Source organism: Macaca fascicularis, chromosome X (genome assembly GCF_037993035.2).
Source record: "Macaca fascicularis isolate 582-1 chromosome X, T2T-MFA8v1.1".
NCBI lineage: Eukaryota > Metazoa > Chordata > Mammalia > Primates > Cercopithecidae > Macaca > Macaca fascicularis.
The window spans coordinates 2,614,548-2,638,439 of record NC_088395.1 but is presented as its reverse complement, the minus strand read 5'-3'; the positions used below and the strand labels follow the sequence as shown (position 1 = coordinate 2,638,439).

The window sequence follows — 23,892 nt, the reverse complement described above, 5'->3', positions numbered from 1 at the left end:
GCTAACACGCCCAGCTAATTTTTGCATTTTTAGTAGAGACCAGGCTTCACCATGTTGGCCAGGCTGGTCTCGAACTCCTGATCCCAGGTGACCCACTCGTCTCGGCCTCCCAAATTGCTGGGATCCCAGGTGGGAGCCACCGCGCCCGGTCAATCGTAACTGGGTTTAATCAGCTCCTCCTTAGCCCCGGCCTCCCCGTGTGACGACCTGGGAAAACCTGCTTCCAAGCGCAGGTTCCGGAGGTCCCGAGAGCCAGGAGATGACGCAGATGAAGGAGGGGCGGGCGCACACCCCAGATCCCGCAGCTGAGAGGGCGAAAGCCTTGGCACTAGCGGAGCCCAGGCGCGGAGTGCGAAGGGCAAGGTCCTGCGCTCTGGGACAGCGCTCAACCATGCGAGCCGCCGCGCGGAGGGGACGCGCCGCGCCCGCCGCCAGGTGCCAGGGACGCCGGGACGCGGCCCACACTAAGGCCTGGGGTGGGGACCTGGGGAGGGGGTCGCGAGCGCGGCGAGGGGCGCCCCAGGCGAGCCTGGGCCCCTGTAAAGGGCGTGGTTGTGTCCGGCGCCTTGTAGTCCCCAAAATGTAGCTGGAGGCGCGTTCTGTGCCCGGGAAAGACGCCAGACAGCAGAGCCCAGGGATAGGGGGCGACTGAGGGGACGAGGGGGAGTGGAGGAGACCGAACTGAAGGGAAGCTGGAAGGGCAGGGAAAGAGAACAAAGGAGGAAGGGAAGGGAAGGCGGAGGAAGGCCGGCCGGGGCCTGGAGGGAGCGGAAACTGGGTCGGTCACGCCCTGCTGGGTCCTCCACCACCGGTAGAGGGTCGTGACTGCAAGTTGTCCAGGTTCTTGGCGTTTTGAACAAAGAATTGGACAAAACGCCCAGCAAAGAAAGAATGAAGCAACAAAAGAAGGAAAGCAGGGATTTATTGAAAACGAAAGGACACGTCGCAGTGTGGGAGCCGACCAAGCAGCGGCTCAGGAGCCCGGGTACGGAATCTTCTTGGGTCCAAATACCCCCTAGAAGTTTCCCATTGGCCACTTCATCCTCACCTCATGTAACGGAAGTGTTGGCCTGCGATTAGTCTGATTGGTTGCAGACAGCAGCCAACCAGAGGCTGAAGTTACAAAATTCACAGTCCTGTGCAAACATCTGATTGGTTGCAAAAACCAACTAATCAGAGACTAAGGTGAAGTCACAAAGTTGCAAAGGAAGACTGGACCCGAAATCAGTCTGATTGGTTGCAGACAGCCAATCTACCATCTGCCCAGCAGAAAAGGTCAAAGGGAAGCCTCTGGTCCTTTTGTTACCTAGGCATGGAAAGTTAGGATTTTCCCGCCAGGAGAGGTGGCTCATGCCTGCAATCCCAGCACTTTGGGAGGCCGAGGCGTGTGGATCACCTGAGGTCAGGAGTTTGAGACCAGCATGGGCAATATGGTGAAACCCGTCTCTACAAAAAATACAAAAATTAGGCCAGGCCTCTACTAAAAATACAAAAAAATTAGCCAGGCGTGGTGGCAGGCACCTGTGATCCCAGCTACTCAGGAGGCTGAGACAGGAGAATCGCTTGAACCCAGGAGGTGGAGGTTGCAGTGAGCCCAGATCATGCCATTGAACTGCAGCCTGGGCAACAAAAGTGAAACTCTGTCTCAAAAAAATAATACTAATAAAAATTTTAAAAATGAACAAAAAAGGAAAATTAGGATTTTCCTTTCAATTTAGTTCTAGGAAGTCAGCATGAAAACCCTTAGGTTCCCTGCCTCCAGACCCTATTCTCCTGCCTCAGCAGCGCTGCCCTGCCTCTCGCCACCCTCCAAGACACGCCCCATCCTGTCCCCTTCCGTGGCCATTACCCTGCTGGCCACACGGGATCCCTCCCCATGGCCTTATTCCTCCCCTGCTCCCCAGTACAGCCGTGTCCCCCCAAGCACCCTGAGACACACCCCTCGTTCGCACCCTCCCCAGAGAGCACGGCCATGATCCCCCAACACTAAGACACCACCCACCCACTGCTGTTCAAGGACCATCCCCCAGCACTAAGCGACCACCCATCCATCCATCCATCCACTGCAGTTCAAGGACTGCTTGAGCCAATCCTCCCACCTCAGAATCAGGCAGAGGCTGCAGTAAACCACCATCATGCTACTACACTCCAGCCTGGGCAACACAGCAAGACCCCATCTCAAAACAAGAAACAAAAAGAATAATAAAGCAGACTGGTTGTTTCAAAGTGACTTTTCTTACAGGGTTAAAGCATGGGAGATTTTCTTAGCTCGGGTGAACTACACATCTTCTTTTTGCTTGCTCGAATCTTCTGATTTTCGGAAAACTGGCCTGTTTCCCTGTTCAGCTTGATGATGTGGCAGTTAGCACGAGTGACGCCATTCCAGTTTGTTCTGAACTGTGTGGTCTAGTGTGGCAGGCCAGGTCTCACTAACGCAGGCCTCCGTAACAACTGTTTCAGCACTGACCGAGTGGTGAAGTTACATCTTAAAAGCTGAAACAACCAGTGCCCTTATGCAAAGGCTGGGATGTAACAAAAGCCCCCCAAGAGTTTTGCCCAGGCCTCTCCTGGGCCTTTGAAGCATGAGGAGATAATGAAGGAATTCTTAACAGGACCCATTTAGGATTAAACAAGTTTTATTGTGGGTCTTAAGGAACTCCCTAGACCTCCACAAACAAGCTTTACTGGGGACTAAAGGAACTCCCCAAAACTCTGTGACTTAGCAGGAGACAAGATAAGGGTAATCACCCCAGCACCTGGACCCATCTAGATTAAGTCAATTTACTGAGGCTCCAGAGGAAGGTCTCCAGGACTCAGACCTTAGTTACAGATGAGAAGTTAATCACTTATGTCTTTAGATGAATGCACACTTACCCTTAGACACAGCGCTTTGAAGGTATATAAGCTCTGGAAAGCTTTGTAATGTTGAGTTCGTTGGGAGAGAATTTCCAGGCCTTCCTCCTGTAACTGGTTACAGAATTAAAAGCTCTCCTGTTTCCCCGTTCATCTGCATCTCGCTACTGGGCCACGAGAAATAGCAGTCTGACCCTCGTTTGGTGCAGGGACACTAGTGCACTAATTCAGGCCGGGATAATAACCTCCCATAAAGCTGAACGTCTTAATTTAGTGATAAGACCTTTGCCTTCCCAGCGAGCTGCCTTGAAATGCCTGCTTCCCGTGCCAAATTGTAGATGGTCATTTCTGTTTCACTTTCTCTCCAGGGACTCTTTGCTGGTGCTGCTGTTTTTATGCTTGCTTCTGAAGACGTGTGAACCTAAAACTGCAAATGCCTTTAGACCAAATATCCTACTGATCATGGCAGATGATCTAGGCATTGGGGATCTCGGTTGCTATGGGAACAACACCCTGAGGTACAGCTGGTTGTTGTTATTGGTGGTGATGTTATGTGAGTTTGACTGAATGGTGCATTTAAAATCTGCCTAGAGAAATTAGGAAACTCCTTAGGACCTCAGAACTCAACACCACAAAAAACTACCAACAGGTAAAAAGGCCCTTTTAAACGATGCAGAACTGCGGTGAGTGGGTGAATGTATTATTACCACAAAATGGGTAGCTTAAAACAAAGGGAATTTGTTCTCCTAGTTCTGGAGACCAGAAACCTTAAATCCAGGTGTGGGCAGGGCCGGGCTCCCTCTGGGGGCCCTATGGGAGGATCCTTCCTGCCTTTCCCAGCTCCTGGGGGCTTCAGGTGTCCCTGGGCTTGTGGCCCCATCACTCCAGTCTCTGCCTCCGTCTCCACGTGGCCTCCTCCTCTGCGTCTGTGTCCTAATCTCCTCGTCCTATAAGGACACAGGTCACTGCAGCAAGGCCCGCCCACTGTAAAGGTCTCATCTTCTGTTGAGTACGTTTGCAAACGCCATCGGTTGCTGGCTGAGTTCTGGTCTCCTCCAAATTTGTAGGTTTAAGCCCTAACCACCGGTACTTCAGGGTGTGACCGTATTCAGATGGGGTCTCTGAAGAGGTAATTGAGTTAAACCGAGGTCCTTAGGGTGAGCCCTAATCTGATATGGATTACCAAAAGAGGAGATGAAGACACCGACGGAGCTCCCTGCGAAGCTGTAGAGAAGGACCCTTCCTGCTTCTCCCAGCTCCTGGGGGCTCCAGGCATCTCTGGGCCTGTGGCCACATCACTCCAGTGTCTGCCTCCGTCCCCACGTGGCCTTCTCCTCTGTGTCTGTGTTTCCTCCTCTGTCTTTTAGAAGGACACTGGTCATTGCATGTAGGGCCCTCTCTAAATCAGGATGATCTCATCTCGGGATGCCTAACTAACAACATCTCCAAAGACAGTTTTTCTAAGCAAGGTCCCACACACAGGTTTGGGGGGTCAGCACGTGGACAGATCGGTTGGCAGACCCCCATTCGTTCAGCTCACTGCAGTGGCATGTGCAAACACAGAGTAGTAGCCTCTATGCCAGCCTTACCAGCAGAGTGCTTGAGTGGTGCTCACGTGCCTTCTACAACAGGAGAAAAGGTGAGAAACCTCCTTATTCCGTTTAGTGGCCTTTTCTCCTAGAAGGATCGCCCCAGAGTGCAGGCTGCATCTGCTTTTCAATCGCTGCCAACCTCAGGAGTGGTCCCCGCAGAGCAAGGCCTCCCTTCTTTGCAGTGGACATTGCAGCACCTGCAGCAGTGTGCCCTGTGCGGGCCGGGCGCGGTGGCTCCCGCCTGTCATCCCAGCACTTTGGGAGGCCAAGGAAGGTGGATCACTTGAGCCCAGGAGTTTGAGACCAGCCTGGGCAATATGGCAAAACCCTGTCTCTATGAAACATACAAAAAATTAGCCAGGTGTGGTGGCACACGCCTGTAGTCCCAGCTACTCGGGAAGCTGAGAGAGGATGGCTTGAGCCCGGGAGGTGGAGGTTATGGTGAGCTGAGATCGCACCACTGCATTCTAGCCTGGGCCACAGAGCAAGACCCTGTCTCTAAATCAGTCAATCAATCAATCAATCTGGCCCCTGTCCAGGGATCCCCTTTCGAACACCCTGAGCAGGCCTGGTTGTAATTCACAGAACATGTGGTTCATCTGTTTATAGTGTACAGTTCAGGGACTTTTAGTCTATTCACAGAGCTATCCATCCATCACCACAAACCATGTTAGAGCATTTACATACCCCCAGAGAAACTGCACCCCTTTAGCCATCACCTTCAGCTAGGGGCAAATCTGTGTCCCCTAAATGCCTACGTTGAAGTCCTAATCCCCAGGACCTCAGACTGTGACTCTATTTGGAGACTGAGTCTTTAGAGAGGTGATTCAGGTAAAATGAGTCACTAGGGTGGGCCCTGATCCAATAGGATTAGGGTCCTCATAAGAAGAGGAGATAAGGACACAGACACGCATAGAGCAGTGACCACCTGAGGACACAGGGAGAAGATGGTGTCTATGAGCCCAGGAGAGCGACCTCGGGAGGAACCAGCCCTGCCCACGCTTGATCTCAGACTTCCAGCTCCCAGAAATGTGAGCGAATAAATGTCTACTGGGTTTGTTTTTCTGTTTTATTTTGTTTTGTTTTTTGAGACAGGGTCTCACTCTATTGCCCAGGCTGGAATGCAGTGGCGTGATCACAGCTCACTGCAACCTCCGTCTCCTGGGCTCAAGCAATCCTCCCACCTCAGCCTCCTGAGTAGCTGAGACTACAGGCACATGCCACCGTGCCCAGCTAATTTTTATATTTTTTTGTAGAGACAGGTTTTCACTATGTTGCCAAGGCTTGTCTCGAACTCCTGGCCTCAAGTGATCCACCCACCTTGGCCCCCCAAAGTGCTGGGATGACAGGCGGAAGCCACTGCACCCAACCAATACCTGGTGTTGAAGCTGCCAGCTGTGTAGGACTTTGTTACGGCAGCCCCAGCTAACACTCCTCCAACTCTCTCAGCACCCTAACCCTCGGCCTCTGGCAGCCACTAATATACTTTCCATCTCTATAGACTGCCCTGTTAGGGACCTTTCATACAAATGGAATTATATGACCTGTGGTTTTTTATGTCAGGGTGCTTTCACAGAACACAGTGTTTTCAGGGCTCCTCCCCGTGGCAGCAAGTGTCAGTACTGTTCCTCACCCCTTGCAGTGGCCAAGTCATATTCCATAGGTTCCATTCTATGTGGATGCTTCTTTTGACTTCTCTTTCTTTTTCTTTCTTTCTTTCTTTCTTGACTTCTCTTTCTCTTTCTTTCTTTCTTTCCTTCCTTGCTTCCTTCCTTCCTTCCTTTTTTTTTAGTTTTTTGAGACAGGGTCTCACTCTGTTCTCTCACCCAGGCTGGAGTGCAGTGGTGTGATCTCGGATCACTGCAACCTCCACCTCCTGGGCTCAAGCTATTCTCCTGTCTCAGCCTCCTGAGTGGCTGGGATTACAGGCATGCACCACGTTGCCTGACTAATTTTTGTATTTTTTTTAGTAGAGATGGAGTTTTACCATGTTGGCTAGGCTGGTCTTGAACTCCTGACCTCAAGTGATCCGCCCGCCTAGGCCTCCCAAAGTGTTGAGATTACGGGCATGAGCCACCGTGCCCGGCCCTCACTGTTTTTTGATATCTGATGCTGAAAGCTTTTAGGCCTCTTCTGTCTGGCTCCACCTCTGGACGAGTAGATAAGAAAGCACAGGGACTGTCTCCTTCAGTGCTGACGGCAGATTCAGACCATAAACGCCCCCACCCTTGCATGGGAGCCCTCATCCCAGCCCCACACCCTCACCACAATTAAAAACAAAAATCTCCTTTCCTTGCTTCCTTAATTTCACATGAGCTTGGACGGCCTGCCCTGCTCTCCCCGGAAAGCCTCATTATGAGAGTCATAAATTGTCTCATATACTTTGTGTGTGTGTGTGTGTGTGTGTGTGTGTGTGTGATGTCATCCATCTCAACATCAACACCAAACTTAGGACAGGGGTCGATCAGCCTCTACAGGAGACCATAATGCTACTAATTCTGAAATCCGGTGAAGTCTTTGCAGTCTATTCCTCTGCCTTTCAGAGCAGGGATCTGCTTAAGCCAAATGCACGTCTCCCTTCCAACAATGACATGTGTGTGCTTTGCTCAGAACGCCGAATATTGACCAACTTGCAGAGGAAGGTGTGAGGCTCACTCAGCACCTGGCGGCCGCCCCGCTCTGCACCCCGAGCCGAGCTGCATTCCTCACGGGGAGACATTCTTTCAGATCAGGTTGGTGTCATGGAGATGATGGAGAAATGGGTACATCTGTGTGCACTCATTCTATCATCTGTAACAGTTGAGTACTGATGGTGAAGATATAGGGGCAATAGTACAAAGATCATCTGCAATTCATCATCTTCCTTGTATTTATGTAAGGAATATTGTATTGTGTGCATACACATAAAAGTTGTGATCATTAGGATGTGAACAGAAAAACCAAGTCTGGAATATTTTAAAGAGGTTTATTCTGAGCCAGTATGACTGATCACAAGAGCAAGTGTCTCTTAGAGAGAGCAAAGTTTCCCCAAGTTGAGAGTCACTCTGATACAGCTAGATGTTAGATAGATAGATAGATAGATAGATAGATAGATAGATAGATAGATAGATAGATAATTGATAGCTAGATACACACTAGATGGATGATAATGACAGATAATGGATGATTGATAGCTAGATATCTAGATGATGATACATAATGATAGATGATGGATAATGACGTGATAGATGATTGATAGGTAGATAATAGCTAACTGATAGATAATGATAGATGATAGATAAGTGATAGATGATAGATAATGATAGCTGATTGATAGCTAGATGATTAATGATAATGATAGATAATACATAGATAGATGGATAGATATAGATGATGGATACATATTGAGATAGACGGGTGACAGGTGATAACTAGGTAAACAGATAGATAGACATATGATAGATCACGTAGAGTGTGTCATCCTAAGGTAGGGTGTCTCTGTTTTGGCATGATGGACATTTGGGGCTAGATGATTCTCTGGTGGGGCCGTTCTGTGCACTGTATGTCGGGTCTTGAGCAGCATCTCTGGACTCCACGCTCCCGATAACGAGTAGCACCACACCCCACCCTTTCTGAGTTGTGACACCACAAACATCTCCAGACATTGGCCATGCTTATTATTTCAAGAATAGTGTGATAGATAGGTAGGTAGGTAGGTAGGTAGATAGATAGATGACAGATGATAGATGGGTAGATAATTGATAGCTCCATACATGATAGATGGATGATAGATAATAGCAGCTTGGCTCGGGTGCACAAATCCAGATCTCAGACACCAAATCCCCCTGGTTGAGAAGTGCTCATCTAGAGAAGGGAAAGTAAATTCTTCCTCTTTTCCCTGCCCCACAGGCATGGAAGCCAGCAATGGATACCGGGCCCTTCAGTGGAATGCTGGCTCAGGTGGTCTCCCTGAGAACGAAACCACTTTTGCAAGAATCTTGCAGCAGCGCGGCTATGCAACTGGCCTCATAGGTGTGGATATGTGGGAGCCTAACATTATACGGTGGTTGAGAAGATTCGTGATAAAAAAGATCCCAGGCCGGGTGCAGTGGTGCACGCCTGTAATCCCAGCTACTCAGGAGGCTGAAGCAGGAGAATCACTTGAACCCGGGAGGCGGAGGCTGCAGGGAGCCAAGATCGCGCCACTGCACTCCAGTCTGGGTGACAGAGCGAGACTCCATCTCAAAGAAAAAAAAGAAAATCCCGTTTTCCTGCAAAGGAAAACAATGCTGTGTCCTCTGAATCAGAAGTTGGTGCCTGGTCCATCTCAGGCCTATCGGATTGTCCCCAGTTTTTGATGAGTTTTTTTTTTTCTTTTTAAATTCAAAATCCTAGGAGATTGCCCTCTTTTCTTCTCTGGACCTATCAGTCTTCAGCTTGTCCCCATTTATCACGACCTTATTCAGATATTATCTTTCTCTGCATGGCCACTCACCATCTCAAAACCCCCAGAGTTAACCAACACTGCCTTCCTTTAGACAACAAGCCCCGGCAGGGCAGAACACCCTCTTTATAACAGACAGCATGCCAGGGGTCTCCAAGAGCACCCAGTATAACAGACAGTGTGTCAGGGGTCTCCAAGAGCACCCAGTATAACAGACAGCGTGTCAGGGGTCTCCAAGAGCACCCAGTATAACAGACAGCGTGTCAGGGGTCTCCAAGAGCACCCAGTATAAGAGACAACATGTCAGGGGTCTCCAAGAGCACCCTTAAGTTCAGACAGTTGCCAGGAGGGTTTGGCATGCAGTCGTGCTCATGAGTGATTGATGACAGTCAAAGGAGGTGAGGCAGAATCAGTGATGGGAATTCCATGGAATGAAGCCCAGGGCAGACCAGACACAAGCTCCCAAGAATCCTCCCCCAGTGGGATCACACAGGATGCACCATATTCCCCCAGAAATGAGTTTTAACAGCAGCATGGAATGCTGTCCATTAGGGGAGCTCCCGGAGACTCAGCGCCCCGGGGTTTCTGTTGGGGGCTGGTTCTGCAGGCACTCACTGCCTGGCAGCTACCCGAATTCCAGACTCCCAGAACCGAAAGAGGTGCTTAGCATGAACCATGCTGCTTTTGCATATAGTTTAGGCACAGTCAGCTTATTATTTTAATAGTGTGAATTCTCCATTGGAAATCCAGATCTCAAACACCAGCCACGGGGAATCTTACAAGCTGGCCTTTGTAAGGGGCACTAGCTCAGGCCTGCCCCTTAGACTCCTTTCTGCATGGAGAGGAAAGGAGGGAGATGTTGGTTTATGCCGCCAAGCCCCAGGCAGTCTGCTGGTTACCTCCTTCATTCCTTGCCCAGCCTGTGGGTTTAGAGGTGCTGTCCCCATCATATACATGAGAACATGGGAGCTCAATGGTGTGGTGAGGTCACCGCCCTGACCTGGTGGTGAGATCTCTGTGCAGGGTCCCCAGTTCCTCTCTGTGCTTTTCTCACACTCAAAGCCACTGTCCCATTCACAGGAGCTGCAACATCCCAACTTGTTCAAAACTGTGGTTTTCTAAAGGAGGACAACCATTGTTCCTCCTTTTCAAGTTCCCTGCCACTTTATTTTTATTTTTAAATTTTTTAAAAGTTTTTTCTTCTTTTATTTTTTATTTTATTTTTTTGAGACAGAGTCTTGCTCTGTCCCCTAGACTGGAGTGCAGTGGCGTGATTGCAACTCACTGCAGCCTCCACCTCCTGGGTTCAAGCGATTCTCCTGCCTCAGTCTCCCAAGTAGCTGGGACCACAGACATGTGCCACCATGCTCGGCTAATTTTTTTTTTTTTTTTGCATTTTTAGTAGAGCCAGGGTTTCAGCATGTTGGCCAGGCTGGTCTTGAACTCCTGACCTCAAGTGATCCACCTACTTTGGCCTCCCAAAGTGCTGGGATTACAGGGCCAGTGCTTTATACTGTAGAACTCTGTGTATCTCCTACTCTGAGGGTGGATCCATCCTTCCTTCCTTCCTTCCTTCCTTCCTTCCTTCCTTTTTCCTTCCTTCCTTTCTTTCCTCTTTCTTCTTGAGATAGGTCTTCTCAGGTGATCCTCTCACCTCAGCTTCCTAACTAGCTGGAACCACAGGCACGTGCCACCATGCCCAGCTAATTTTATTTCTTGTTTTTGTAGAGATGGGGTCTTGCTATGTTGCCCAGGCTGGTCTTGAACTCCTGGCCTCAAGAGAGTCTCCCACCTTAGCCTCCAAAAGTGATGAGATTACAGGTGTCAGTCACTGCACTCAGCCAATTTTTCTTTCTTTTGTTAACTATATAAGTGGATTTACTTTTCTTTACCAAGATTGCAGACCTTGCATACCTCTGCATCTTGGTAAACATTAGCATTTCTTCTAAGAGTCTTCATTTTGTGGTTCACACACTCAGTCTGTTTTGGGGAAAGCCTGTTCATGTTCCAGAGACACTCCTCACCACATCCAAGCATATTTTTTCCTTTAAACATAAGAAGGGGGAATAGGAGTGTGTCTGGGTTTGGGAAAAAGATACATTTTTACGGGTTCTGGAGTTCTGAGGACAGTTTGTGAGGAGTGGTCAGGAGGAAGTGGGGAGAAACCAGCTTGAACTCCTCCACTTTTTTTTTTTTTTTTTTTTTTGGAGACAGGGTCTCCCAGGCTGGAGTACAGTGGCATGATCTTGGCTCACTGCAACCTCTACCTCCCAGGCTCAAGCAATCCTCCCACTTCAGCCTCCTGAGTAGCGGAGGAGGTGCCTGCCACCATGCCCGGCTAATTTTGTATTTTTAGTAGAGTTGGGGTTTTGCCATGTTGCCCAGGCTGGTCTCGAACTCCTGGACTCAAGCCATCCACCCGCCTCTGCCTCCTAAAGTGCTAGGATTACAGGTGAGAGCCGCCGCACCTGGCCTGATCTCCTCTAGTTTCAAGTGGGGCAAATAGGGCCTTGAAGCCTTTCCCATCTGTTCTGTACCTCAATTTGAGTTGGCGGATGGTCTGGACGTGAGATGGACAGAAGGTCCACATGGACAGCCCAGTTCTTGGACATTCTCCTGAAATTTGAGGTGTGGGCTTCCCCACGTTCTACCTCTATGATATTGTTCTAACAGTTACTGCCTTAGGAAAAGTTGTATAAGGGCATTTTGATTACAAGTTGGTGGAGAGAGCCAGTTTCTGCTACTATGTTACAGAATTATTCAGGAGTCGACTATCATTAGTAACTGGTTACCTTTTAAGCAACATATATTTATATACATACAAAACATAATTATATTTTTATACACTTAATATATATTTATATACTTTATATACTTTAATACTTATATATAACTTATAATACTTATATTTACTTATATATGTAACATATTAGTTATATATAACTTATAATATATAACCTTATAAAATATATAAGTATATATTTTATATGATATAATATATAGGTAATATATACTTATATATTTTAGGTAATATATATGTTACTTAAAATTATTTACTTGTGGCCGGGCGCGGTGGCTCATGCCTATAATCCCAGCACTTTGGGAGGCCGAGGTGGGCAGATCACCTGAGGTCAAGAGTTTGAAACCAGCCTGACCAACATGGAGAAACCCCATTTCTACTAAAAATACGAAAAATTAACCAGGGATGGTGGCGCATGCCTCCAATCCCAGCTATTCAGAAGGCTGAGGTAGGAGAATCTCCTGAACCTGGGAGGCAGAGGTTGCAGTGGGCCAAGATTGTGCCATTGAACACCAGCCTAGGTGACAGAGTGAGACTCCATCTCAAAAAAAAGAAAATTATTTGCCTGTATATATAGGTTATATATATTTATATATTAATTATGTATATATAAATATTAATAGTTATACAGGTTATATATATACAGATATATAATATATGTTACCTATGTATAAATATTAATATAGTTTATATTATATTTATACATAGGTAATGTATAAATATATATAACCTATATATACAGGTAAATAATTTTCTCTTTTTTGAGATATGAATACAGGTTATATATAATATATTTTATCTATTTGTATTTCTGTATATATTTATATATATAAATTTATGTGTAGGGCCCCTTTGATGTATTGTGTACCCTTACATTATAAAGATTTTCTTTTTTCAGTATAATATAATATGTAATACATGTTATGTAATATATAACAATGTATATTTGTAATGTATATAATACATAACATATTTGTATTTATATATAAATATAAATATTTTCAAATGTATGCAACTGTTATATTGAAAGGTACGTAACGATCACATTTTAAATATTTATATTTATCACATTATAAATATTTATATTTATATAGGTTATATATTACATATATAAGATATAAAACCTATATTATAAGTAATATATATCCTATAATATAAATACATGTATTACATATATATAAATGATATTTTGTAAATTATTTAATAGCAAAATGGTCTAGGGTTGCAAGCCTGTAAGAGCAACATTCTGGAAAGTCTTAAACCTTTTTTATTTTTTTATTTGTTTGTATATATATATATATATTTTTTTTTTTGAGATGGAGTCTCGCTCTGTCTCCCAGGCTGGAGTGCAGTGGCACGATCTCGGCTCACTGCAACCTCTGCCTCCCGGGTTCACGCCATTCTCTTGCCTCAGCCTCCCGAGTAGCTGGGACTACAGGCTCCCGTCACCTGTATCGTATTTTTTTTAGTAGAGACGGGGTTTCACCGTGTTAGCCAGGATGGTCTCGATCTCCTGACCTCGTGATCTGCCCGCCTCGGCCTCCCAGAGGGCTGAGATTACAGGCGTGAGCCACCGCGCCGGGGAAAGTCTTAAACCTTTAATCATTTGCCAACGGTTCTGACATGGATACATTCATTAGTCTCCACGGGTTAGAATGCATTCATTTAAACACCCGTATCCAGTCCATTCATTGCCTTTCCATTTCCAGTTTTGTTCTTTGCAGACTTTTCTTTTCCTGCCGACGCGGAATGATTCCAAGGTTCTTTGCAGCAGACAGGGCTGCTTCAAAGCGGGTCTCTGTTGAACGTTTTGCGTTTCTTTTAGGAAAATGGCACCAGGGTGTGAATTGTGCATCCCGCGGGGATCACTGCCACCACCCCCTGAACCATGGATTTGACTATTTCTACGGCATGCCCTTCACGCTCACAAACGACTGTGACCCAGGCAGGCCCCCCGAAGTGGACGCCGCCCTGAGGGCGCAGCTCTGGGGTTACACCCAGTTCCTGGCGCTGGGGATTCTCACCGTGGCTGCCGGCAAGACCTGCGGTTTCATCTCTGTCTCCGGGAGAGTGGTCACTGGCATGGCTTGCGTGCTCTTCCTGTTTTTCATCTCCTGGTACTCCAGCTTCGGGTTTGTGAGACGCTGGAACTGTGTCCTGATGAGAAACCATGACGTCACGGAGCAACCCATGGTTCTGGAGAAAACAGCGAGTCTTATGCTAAAGGAAGCTGTTTCCTATATTGAAAGGTAAGCAACCATCGCATCTTAAAGAGGAGATGGGGCTGGGCGCGATGGCTCATGCCCGTCAACCCAGCACTTTGGGAGGCCAAGATGGGAGGATCTTTTAGCCCAGGTGCTTTAGACTAGCTTGGGCAACATAGGAAGACTGGTTCTACAATAAATAAAATCATTAGCCATGCATGGTGGTGTGTGCCTGCAATACCAGCTACTCAGGAGGCTAAGGTGGGAGGTTCGCTTCAGCCTCGGATGTCGAGGCTGCAGTAAGCAATGATCACACCACTGTACTTCAGCCTGGGTGACAGAGTGAGACCCTGTCGCTAAAAACATAAAAATAAAATTTAATTTAAAAAAAAAGGCAGTAACTGCTCAGAGCGTCTGAGAGTCTCGTTGTTATCTTTGGGATCTCAGACACAAACCCTCAGAGGAGAAGGGGATGCAGAAGCCAACCTTTTCATATGACTGGGTTTCCCATAGGAGAGTCTCGTTGTGGATGTCATGTGATGGCTTGAATAGCATTGACATACACGCCATTGGATTCTGTACATTTTTATTGACAGTTTTTTAAACTTCTTTTTTTGCATTCTTTGTAGAGATGGGGTCTCACTATGTTGCCCAGGCTGGTCTCAAACTTCTGGGCTCAGACAATCCTCCCATCTTGGCCTCCCAAAGGGCTAGGATTACAGAAGTGAGCCACTGTGCCTGGCCTTTTTCTAATGTCTCATTTTGGGTTTTTTTTGTTTTTGGTTTTTGTTTTGAGGCAAGGTCTCACTATATGGCCCAAGCTGGTCTTGAATTCCTGGGCTCAAGCCATCCTCCCACCTCTGCCTTCCAAAGTGCTGGGATTATAAACGTGAGCCACCGTGCCTGGCCCTTACTTTTAAATTTGTACAAATGTATGGGGTATGTGTGAAATTTTGTTATGTATATACACTGAATAGCGAGCAAGTCAGCATACTTACAATATCCATCTCCTGAGTACAATACATTTCGTTAGCTTTGGTCACCGTGCTCTGCTGTCAGACATTGAATGTACTCCTTTAAGCTTACTATATGTTTGTACTCTTTAAACCACTTCTCTTTGTCCTTCACCCTTCCCAGGTCTCTATCATTCTATTCTCTATCTTCATGTGATCAATTATTTTAGCTCCCACATATGAGTGACAACATGCAGTATTGGTCATTCTCTGCCTGGCTTATTTTAGTTAACATAGCGACCTCCTGTTTCATCTGTAAACGGCAGGATTCCATTCTTTTTGATGGCTGAATAGTATTCCATCATGTACATAGACCAGGTATTCCCTTTTTTTCTGAGACAAGGTTGGCTCTGTCTCCCATGCTGGAGAGCAGTGGTGTGACCATGGCTCACTGCAACCTCTGTCTTCCAGGCTCAAGCAATTCTCATGCCTCCGTCTCTTGAGTGGCTGGGATTATAGGCACCTGCCACCACAACCTGTTAATTTTTTTATTTTTAGTAGAGACAGGGTTTCACCATTTCACCATGTTGGCCAGGCTGGTCTTGAATTCCTGACCTCAACTGATCTGCCAGACTCAGCCTCCCAAAGTGCTGGAATTACACACTTGAGCCACCGTGCCCAGCCTCCATTCTGTTTTATGGCTGAATAGTATTCCATTGTGGACATATACAATATATTCTTTTTTTTTTTTTTTTTTTTTTTTTTTTTTTTTGAGACAGGGTCATGCTGGAGTGCAGTGGTGTGATCACGGCTGACTGCAAGCTCCACCTCCCAGGCTCAGGCCATCTCCCACCTCAGCCTCCCAAGTAGCTGGGACCACAGGCTCAAGCCACCATGCCCAGCTAATTTTTCTATTTTTGGTAGAGATGGCATTTCACCGTGTTGCCCAGGCTGGTCTTGAACTCCTGGCCTCAAGTGATCCTCCCGCCTCGGCCTCCCAAAGTGTTGGGATTACAGGCGCGAGCCACCACGCCTGGCCACCATCTATTTTTTCTGTGTTCACCCACTGATGGACTCAGAAGGCGATCCCCTGCCTTGGCTCTTGTGAATAGTGCTGGAGTGAACATATGGGTGCAGGGGGCCCTTTGATGCACTGTGTATTCTCAACGAGGTTTTCATGTTTCAGACACAAGCATGGGCCATTTCTCCTCTTCCTTTCTTTGCTGCATGTGCACATTCCCCTTGTGACCACGAGTGCATTCCTGGGGAAAAGTCAGCATGGCTTATACGGTGATAATGTGGAGGAGATGGACTGGCTCATAGGTAAGTCAAGGTACCACAGATCCTCACTCCGCCCTCGGCCTCAGGTTTGAACATGGGGCGTAACAGACTGGCCATCTGAATATGAACCAGGTTGCAATAAAGAATAAGGGCAGTGGCTCACGCCTGTAATCCCAGCACTTTGGGAGGCCAAGGCAGGCGGATCACCTGAGGTCAGGAGTTCGAGACCAGCTTGTGCAACGTGGTAAAACCCTGTCTCTAAAAATACAAAAATTAACCCAGCGTGGTGGTGTGCACCTGTAGTCCCGGCTACTCAGGAGGTTAAGGTACAAGAATCGCTCAAACACAGGAGGCAGAGGTTGCAGTGAGCTGAGATCGCGCCACTGCACTCCAGCCTGGGCGAAAGATCAAGACTCCATCTCAAAAAACAAACAAACAAACAAAAAAAGAATAGGAGTTACTCTTAGGACTTTGGGAGGCCCAGGTGGACAGATCACTTGAGGTCAGGAATTCAAAACCAGCTTGCACAACATAGTGAGACTCCATCTCTACAAAAATAAATGCTTAGCCAGGCATGCTGGTACACGCCTGTAGTCCCAGGTACTCAGGAGGCTGAGGCAGGAGGATCGCTTGAGCCTGGGAAGTCAAGGCTGCAGTGAGCTGAGATTGCACCACTATACTCCAGGCTGGGCAACAGAGTGAGACCCTGTCTCTTTAATAATAATAATAGTACGAAGAATGGGGGCAGAATGCACTCCCATATCATTTATTTGCTCCTTCAGTATTCCCAAGTACTTGGTCTAATTCTGCACAAAATCAACCTTCTACACAGCCAGTGACTTCATGTCATCATCAGAAGTTACCGAAAGTGAAGCAATAAAGTTAACGTTCAGGACAATGCAGAGACACTGCCTTCCTTCTATGGCCTTCAAGAAACCCCGGAGAGGACCAGTGAGGCTGCAGATTCTTAAAAGAGCGTAGACATTAAAAGTCTTGCAGAATCTGAATGTGTCTCCTGAGACAAGCATAGTGATAGAGTTCACAGTCTTAAAAGTCTGCATTTTCAGATGGGACAAGGTGGCTCATGCCTTTAATCCCAGCATTTTGGGAGGCTGAGGCAGGGAATTGGCTTGAGGCCAGAGTTCAAGACCAGCCTGGGCAACATAGTGAGACCCCCCATCTCTACAAAAAATTTTAAAAATTAGACAGGCGTGGTGGTGTGCACCTGTGGTCCCAAATACTCCAGAGGTTGAGGTGGGAAGATCGTTTGAGCCCAGGAGGTCGAGGCTGCAATGAGCTATAATTATTGCACCACTGAACTCCAGGCTGGGCAACATAGCAAGACCCTGTCTCCAAAATAAAAAGAAATAAAAGACGAAGTATAGGGAGAAAAACTTCTCTCATATCATTTATTTGGTCCTTCAGTATTTCTGATTACTTAGTCTAATTTTGCACAAAATCAACTGTATTAGTCCATTCTTGCAAAGAAATGCCTGAGACTGGGTAGTTTATAAAGAAAAGTGGTTGGATTGGCTCACGGTTCTGCAGGCTGCTCAGGAAGCATGGTGGTGTCTGCTTCTGGGGAGACCTCAGGAAGCTTTGCTCATGGTGGAAGGCGAAGGGGAAGCAGGTATCTTGTGGCAGGAGCAAGACCAAGAGAGGCGGGGAGGAGCCGCACACTTTTCAACAACCAGATCTCAAGAGAAGTTACTCACTTTGCAGCACCAAGGTGGGGATGGTGCTCAAACATTCATGAGAACTCTGCCCCCATCATTCAGTCACCTCCCCCCAGGCCCCGCCGCCAACACTGAGGATGACAATTCCACATGAGATTTGGGTAGGGACAGACATCCAAACCATATTGTCAACCTTCTACACAGTCAACCACTTAACGTCCTCATTAGAAGTTACAGAAACTAAAGCAATAAAGTTTGGGACCATGCAGAGACGTCACCTTCTGTCTATGGCCTTGAAGAAACCCTGGAGAGGACCAACAAGGCTGCAGATTCTTAAGAGAGTGTAGATGTTAAAATCCTTGCAGAATCTGAACGTATCTCCTGAGACAAGCACAGTGATAGGGCGGGATTGGTTCACAGTGTAAGCCAAAAATAAATTCAAAGGCCCCCCACAACCATCTGAATGGATTCCCTCCTTTGCCAGAGTACCCTAAAATTTAACCTGAGAGACTGGATCATGCCATGACGGGAAGAGAGGGTTGGGCTTGCCTCATTCTACCCCTCCAGCATGAACATCCACACAGACCTTAACTCTGATAAGATCCATTTACAGTCTATTCTCTCTGCAGCCTGCTACCTGGAGGCTTCATCTGCGTAATAAAACCTTGGTCTCCACAACTCCTTATCATAACACAGACATTCCTTTCTATTGATAACTCTTTCAATCAATTACCAATCGGAATATGTTTAAATTCCCCACTTCCAGTTGTTCCACCTTTCCAGCTCAAACCAATGTACATCTTACATATAGTGATGGATGTCTCATGTCTCCCTAAAGTATACAAAACCAAGCTTTGCCCCAACCACAGTGGGCACATGTCATCAGGGCCTCCTGAGGCTGTGTCTTGGGTGTATTCTTAACCTTGGCAAAATAAACTTTCTAAATGGATTGAGAGCTGCCTCAGATAGTTTTCAGTTTACAGCAGTCTTCAAAGTCTGCATTTTCAGAGTTACAGATGACCATGCGGTTTATATCATTTTGACTTTCAGTGCTTTCAGTGACCAGTGGCCTCCAGGGATAAAGCAATTGCTTGGTTTGCAGGGCATCCTTTGCACTGCTGAGCCATCAACCTCCAAGATGCCAATGCCCATAGATGCTAGTGACAGCCCTGCTTCCTCCTACATAGACGGGGTTCTGTCATTACTGAGTCTCACCATTTCCCTCTCCCCAACATCTTTATTATGTGACACACACACACGGCACTATGTTTAAAAAAGCATGCCCATCGGCAACCTCTTGGTGTTGTCTGTTCATTCTGTGTTTTGTATTGGTGGTATCTTGGGGTCGATCAAAAGAGTCAAACGCTGTAAAATATTTGGAGAGATTTATTCTGAGCCAAATATGAGTGACCAGTGACCCCGTGACACAGTCCTCAGGAGGTCCTGAGAACATGTACCCAAGGGGGTCAGGGTGCAGCTCAGCTTTATACATTTAGGGAGAAATACGGCATCAATCAATATGTGTAAGACGTACCTTGGTTCGGTCCAGAAAGGCAAGACCACTGAAAGGGGGGACTTCCTGGTCAAAGCTGGATTTACAGATTTTCTGATTGGCAGGTGGTTGAAAAAGTTATTATCTGAGAATCAATAGAAGGGAATGTCTGGGTTGTGATAAGGGGTTGTGGAGGCCAAGGTTTCATGATGCCAAAGAAGCCTCCAGGTAGCAGGCTTCAGAGAGAATACAGGGTAAATGTTTCTTATCAGACTTAAAGAGTCTGTTCTATCAGTCTTTTTTTTTTTTTTTCAAACAGGGTCTCACTCTGTTGCCCAGGCTGGAGTGCAGTGGTGCAATCTTGACTCATTGCAGCCTTGATCTCCCAGGCTCAGGCAATCCTCCCACTTCAGCCTCCCGAGTAGCTGGGACTACACACAAGCATGTGCCGCCACACCTGGCTAATTTTTGTAATTTTTGTAGAGACAGGGTTTTACCATGTTGACCAGGCTGGTCTTGAACTCCTGAGCTCAATCTTCCTGCCTCAGCCTCCCAAAGTGCTGGGATGACAGGAATGAGCCATCGTGCCTGGCCTTCTCCCGGTCATAAAGTTTCTGTTTTAATGTGAATGCTGCTCAGTTGTGCCTGAATTCCAAAGGGAAGAGGGTATCATGACGCATGTCCACCCCCCGCCCCCCACCCCCACCACTTTCCATCATGGCCTGACCTAGTTTTTGTTTTTTGTTTCGTTTTGTTTTGTTTTTTTGAGATGGAGTCTCGCTCTGTCACCCAGGCTGGAGTGCAGTGATGCGATCTTGGCTCACTGCAAGCTCTGCCTCCCGGGTTCACGCCATTCTCCTGCCTCAGCCTCCCAAGTAGCTGGGACTACAGTTGCCCACCACCATGCCTGACTAATTTTTTTGTGTTTTTAGTAGAGATGGGGCTTCACAGTGTTAGCCAGGATGGTCTCGATCTCCTGACCTTGTGATCTGCCCGCCCCGGCCTCCCAAAGTGCTGGGATTACAGGCGTGAGCCACCGTGCCCGGCACTCTTTTGTTTTGTTTTGTTTTGTTTTGTTTTGTTTTTTTGAGGCAGTCTCACTCTGTTGCCCAGGCTGGAGTGCAGTGGTGCAATCTCACCTCACTGCAACCTCTGCCTCGTGGGTTCAAGCCATTCTCCTGCCTCATCCTCCCAAGTAGCTGGGATTACAGGCGTGCACCCCCACACCTACCTAATTTTTATGTTTTTGGTAGAGATGAGGTTTCACCATAGTGGCCAGGCTGGTCTTGAACTCCTGGCCTCAGGTGATCCACCCACCTCAGGCTCCCAAAGTGTTTGTTGGGATTACAGGCGTGAGCCACCATGCCTGGCCTGACCTAGTTTTTCAGGTTAACTTTGGAATAGCCTTGGCTGAAGGGAGAGTCCATCAGTCGCTGGGGGGCTTAGACTTTTATTATTGGTTTGCATTGTAAACAGTCCTGTGGTATCACAATGATTAGCTATGTCTTACACTTTGGGATCACATCGTAACCATGGCCTCAAGTAACTGTGGTCTCTTCTTATGACTTCCTGGCAAGAGGTGTCTCATGCAGAAAGGAAGAAGTGCATTGAACTAGCAGATGCTGCTTTGTTTTCTTGGTCCTGAAACTTTCCATTTTCTGTAAAGGTAAGATTCTTAATGCCATCGAAGACAATGGCTTAAAGAACTCAACATTCACGTATTTCACCTCTGACCATGGAGGGCATTTAGAGGCAAGAGATGGACACAGCCAGTTAGGGGGATGGAACGGAATTTACAAAGGTGAGTTGTGGACACCGGGGACACATATGCATTCAACCAAATAGCTCCCACCACTGAGGGTCCAAGAACAAGTTGAACTGAGAATGAGTTTGCTCATTTCAAAAAGAATGCATTGAGCACCTACTATAGTACAAGTTCTACCTAGATGAGCAGGGCAGGCAGATAAAAAGTCACATCCCCTTCCTTTAAAGGGTTTACACTTTAGTAGAATAGAGAGAGGTATAAATAAATAATTCTGATAAAATTAAAATTTATTTTATTCTTAATTTTTAAATATTTAATAAATTTATTACTATTTTAACTTTAGTATTTTAAATACATCAATTAATATTGATGCATAATATTAATCCATATTTTTAAAATTATTGATAGTTAACAAATATTTTTAAATCATTAAATTTAATGAATATTTTAATACATTCTTTTATTCTAAATAAAGGTCGCATAGAGTGACTAGAACAGTTGAATCAGCCACAGTGACCCACTGATATTCAAGAGGCCGGGGAGTAACACGATTCTGGAAATATTGCTGTGGCTGTGTTTGGGAGGCTGGGGCTGGCTGCCACAGTGTGCGTGTGTGCGTGCGGGTGGCTGTGCATATTCACACACCTATGCACAGATACATCCAGGTGTGTGTATAGACTGGGCAGTTTCCGGCAAAATCCTAATGATGTCTTTTATTTACAGGTGGGAAGGGCATGGGAGGATGGGAAGGTGGGATCCGCGTGCCCGGGATCTTCCACTGGCCCGGGGTGCTCCCGGCTGGCCGAGTGATTGGAGAGCCCACGAGCCTGATGGACGTGTTCCCTACTGTGGTTCAGCTGGCAGGTGGCGAGGTGCCCCAGGACAGGTATGTGGAGATAAGGCCGCCTGTTCCCTGATTTTTTAAAATTGTTTTTATTTTTTATTTTTTTTATGTCAATAGGATTTTGGGGAACAGGTGGTGTTTGGTTACATAAATAAGCTTTTTTTTTTTTTTTTTCTGAGACAGAGTCTCACACTCTTGCCCAGGCTGGAGTGCAATGGCACGATCTCGGCTCACTGCAACCTCCGCCTCCCAGATTCAAGTGATTCTCCTGTCTCAGCCTCCCGAGTAGCTGGGATTACAGGCATGCACCACTGTCTCCTTTACCCATGTGACCATGTATCTTGGGGTCTGTTATGATTAAAAAGTAAGAACAGGTCGGCTGCAATGGCTCATGCTGATAATCCTAGCACTTTGGGAGGTTAGATGGGCGGATCACCTTAGGTCAGGAGCTCGAGACCAGCCTGGCCAACGTGGTGAAACCCCATCTCTACAAAAAATACAAAAATTAGCCGAGTGTGGTAGCTTGTGCCTGTAGTCCCAGCTACTCAGGAAGCTGAGGCATGAGAATCGCTTGACCAGGAGGCAGAGGTTGCAATGAGCTGAGATTGTGCCACTGTACTGCATCCTGGGCGACGGAGCAAGACTGCCTCATAAAAAAAAGTAAGAAAAGTCAACTTAGGAATGTGGGCTGTCCAGCTGAATTTGAAGGCTTTGTGTTAACATCCAAGGTGACAGTGCTGTGTGTAGGGGTGTGTGTGTGTGTGTAGGGGTGTGTGTGTGTGTGTAGGGGGGTGTGTAGGTGTGTGTGTAGAGGTGTGTAGGGGTGTGTGTGTGTGTGTAGGGGTGTGTGTAGGTGTGTGTGTGTGTAGGGTGTGTGTGTGTGTAGGGGTGTGTGTGTGTGTAGGGGTGTGTGTAGGTGTGTGTGTAGGGGTGTGTGTGTAGGGGTGTGTAGGGGTGTGTGTGTGTAGGGGTGTGTGTGTAGGGGTGTGTGTGTGTAGGGGTGTGTGTGTAGGGGTGTGTGTGTGTGTAGGGGTGTGTGTGTAGGGGTGTGTGTAGGTGTGTGTGTAGGTGTGTGTGTAGTGTGTGTGTAGGGGGTGTGTGTGTAGGGGTGTGTGTGTAGGGGTGTGTGTGTAGGGGTGTGTGTGTGTAAGGGTGTGTGTAGGTGTGTGTAGGGGTGTGTGTGTGTAGGGGTGTGTGTGTAGGTGTGTGTATAGGTGTGTGTGTGTAGGGGGGTGTGTGTGTGTAGGGGGGTGTGTGTAGGTGTGTGTGTAGGGGTGTGTAGGGGTGTGTGTGTAGGGGTGTGTGTAGGTGTGTGTGTGTAGGGGTGTGTGTGTAGGGGTGTGTAGGGGTGTTTGTGTAGGGGTGTGTGTAGGTGTGTGTGTAGGGGTGTGTAGGGGTGTGTGTGTAGGTGTGTGTGTAGGGGTGTGTGTGTAGGGGTGTGTGTGTAGGGGGTGTGTGTAGGGGTGTGTGTAGGTGTGTGTGTAGGGGTGTGTAGGGGTGTGTGTGTGTAGGGGTGTGTGTGTAGGTGTGTGTGTGTGTAGGAGTGTGTGTAGGGGTGTGTGTGTAGGGGTGTGTGTGTAGGTGTGTGTGTGTGTAGGGGTGGGTGTGTAGGGGTGGGTGTGTAGGGGTGTGTAGGGGTGGGTGTAGGGGTGTGTGTGTGTAGATGTGTGTGTGTAGGGGTGTGTGTGTAGGGGGTGTGTGTGTAGGGGGTGTGTGTGTAGGGGTGTGTGTGTGTAGGTGTGTGTGTAGCGGTGTGTGTGTAGGAGTGTGTGTGTAGGTGTGTGTGTGTAGGGGTGGGTGTGTAGGGGTGGGTGTGTAGGTGTGTGTGTAGGTGTGTGTGTAGGTGTGTGTGTAGGTGTGTGTGTGTGTAGGTGTGTGTGTAGGGGGTGTGTGTGGGGGGGGTGTGTGTGTAGGTGTGTGTAGGTGTGTGTGTGTAAGTGTGTGTAGGGGTGTGTGTGTGTGTAGGGGGTGTGTGTGTGTAGGGGTGTGTGTGTAGGGGTGTGTGTGGG

The 23,892-nt window shown here is 47.3% G+C and overlaps 1 protein-coding gene across 7 annotated transcripts in view; it reads left to right on the top strand.

Annotated features, from left to right (window-relative positions):
- Positions 1-324: 324 nt before the first annotated feature.
- ARSD (arylsulfatase D) overlaps positions 325-23,892 on the top strand; it is a 29,036-nt gene continuing 5,468 nt past the window's right edge. For 3 of the 7 annotated variants that reach the window (XM_045384067.3, XM_074029281.1, XM_045384066.3), the window contains exons 1-8: positions 325-435; positions 3,222-3,371; positions 7,056-7,177; positions 8,334-8,456; positions 13,494-13,917; positions 16,012-16,148; positions 20,941-21,075; positions 21,763-21,925. In XM_045384067.3, the coding sequence (XP_045240002.1) occupies positions 392-435; positions 3,222-3,371; positions 7,056-7,177; positions 8,334-8,456; positions 13,494-13,917; positions 16,012-16,148; positions 20,941-21,075; positions 21,763-21,925 (1,298 nt within the window). In that variant the 5' untranslated portion in view covers positions 325-391. Of the gene's footprint in view, positions 436-840; positions 986-3,221; positions 3,372-7,055; positions 7,178-8,333; positions 8,457-13,493; positions 13,918-16,011; positions 16,149-20,940; positions 21,076-21,762; positions 21,926-22,066; positions 22,257-23,892 lie in introns of those variants that run through there. The other 4 variants (XM_074029282.1, XM_065538065.2, XM_074029283.1 and 1 more) reach the window with 3 other exon arrangements.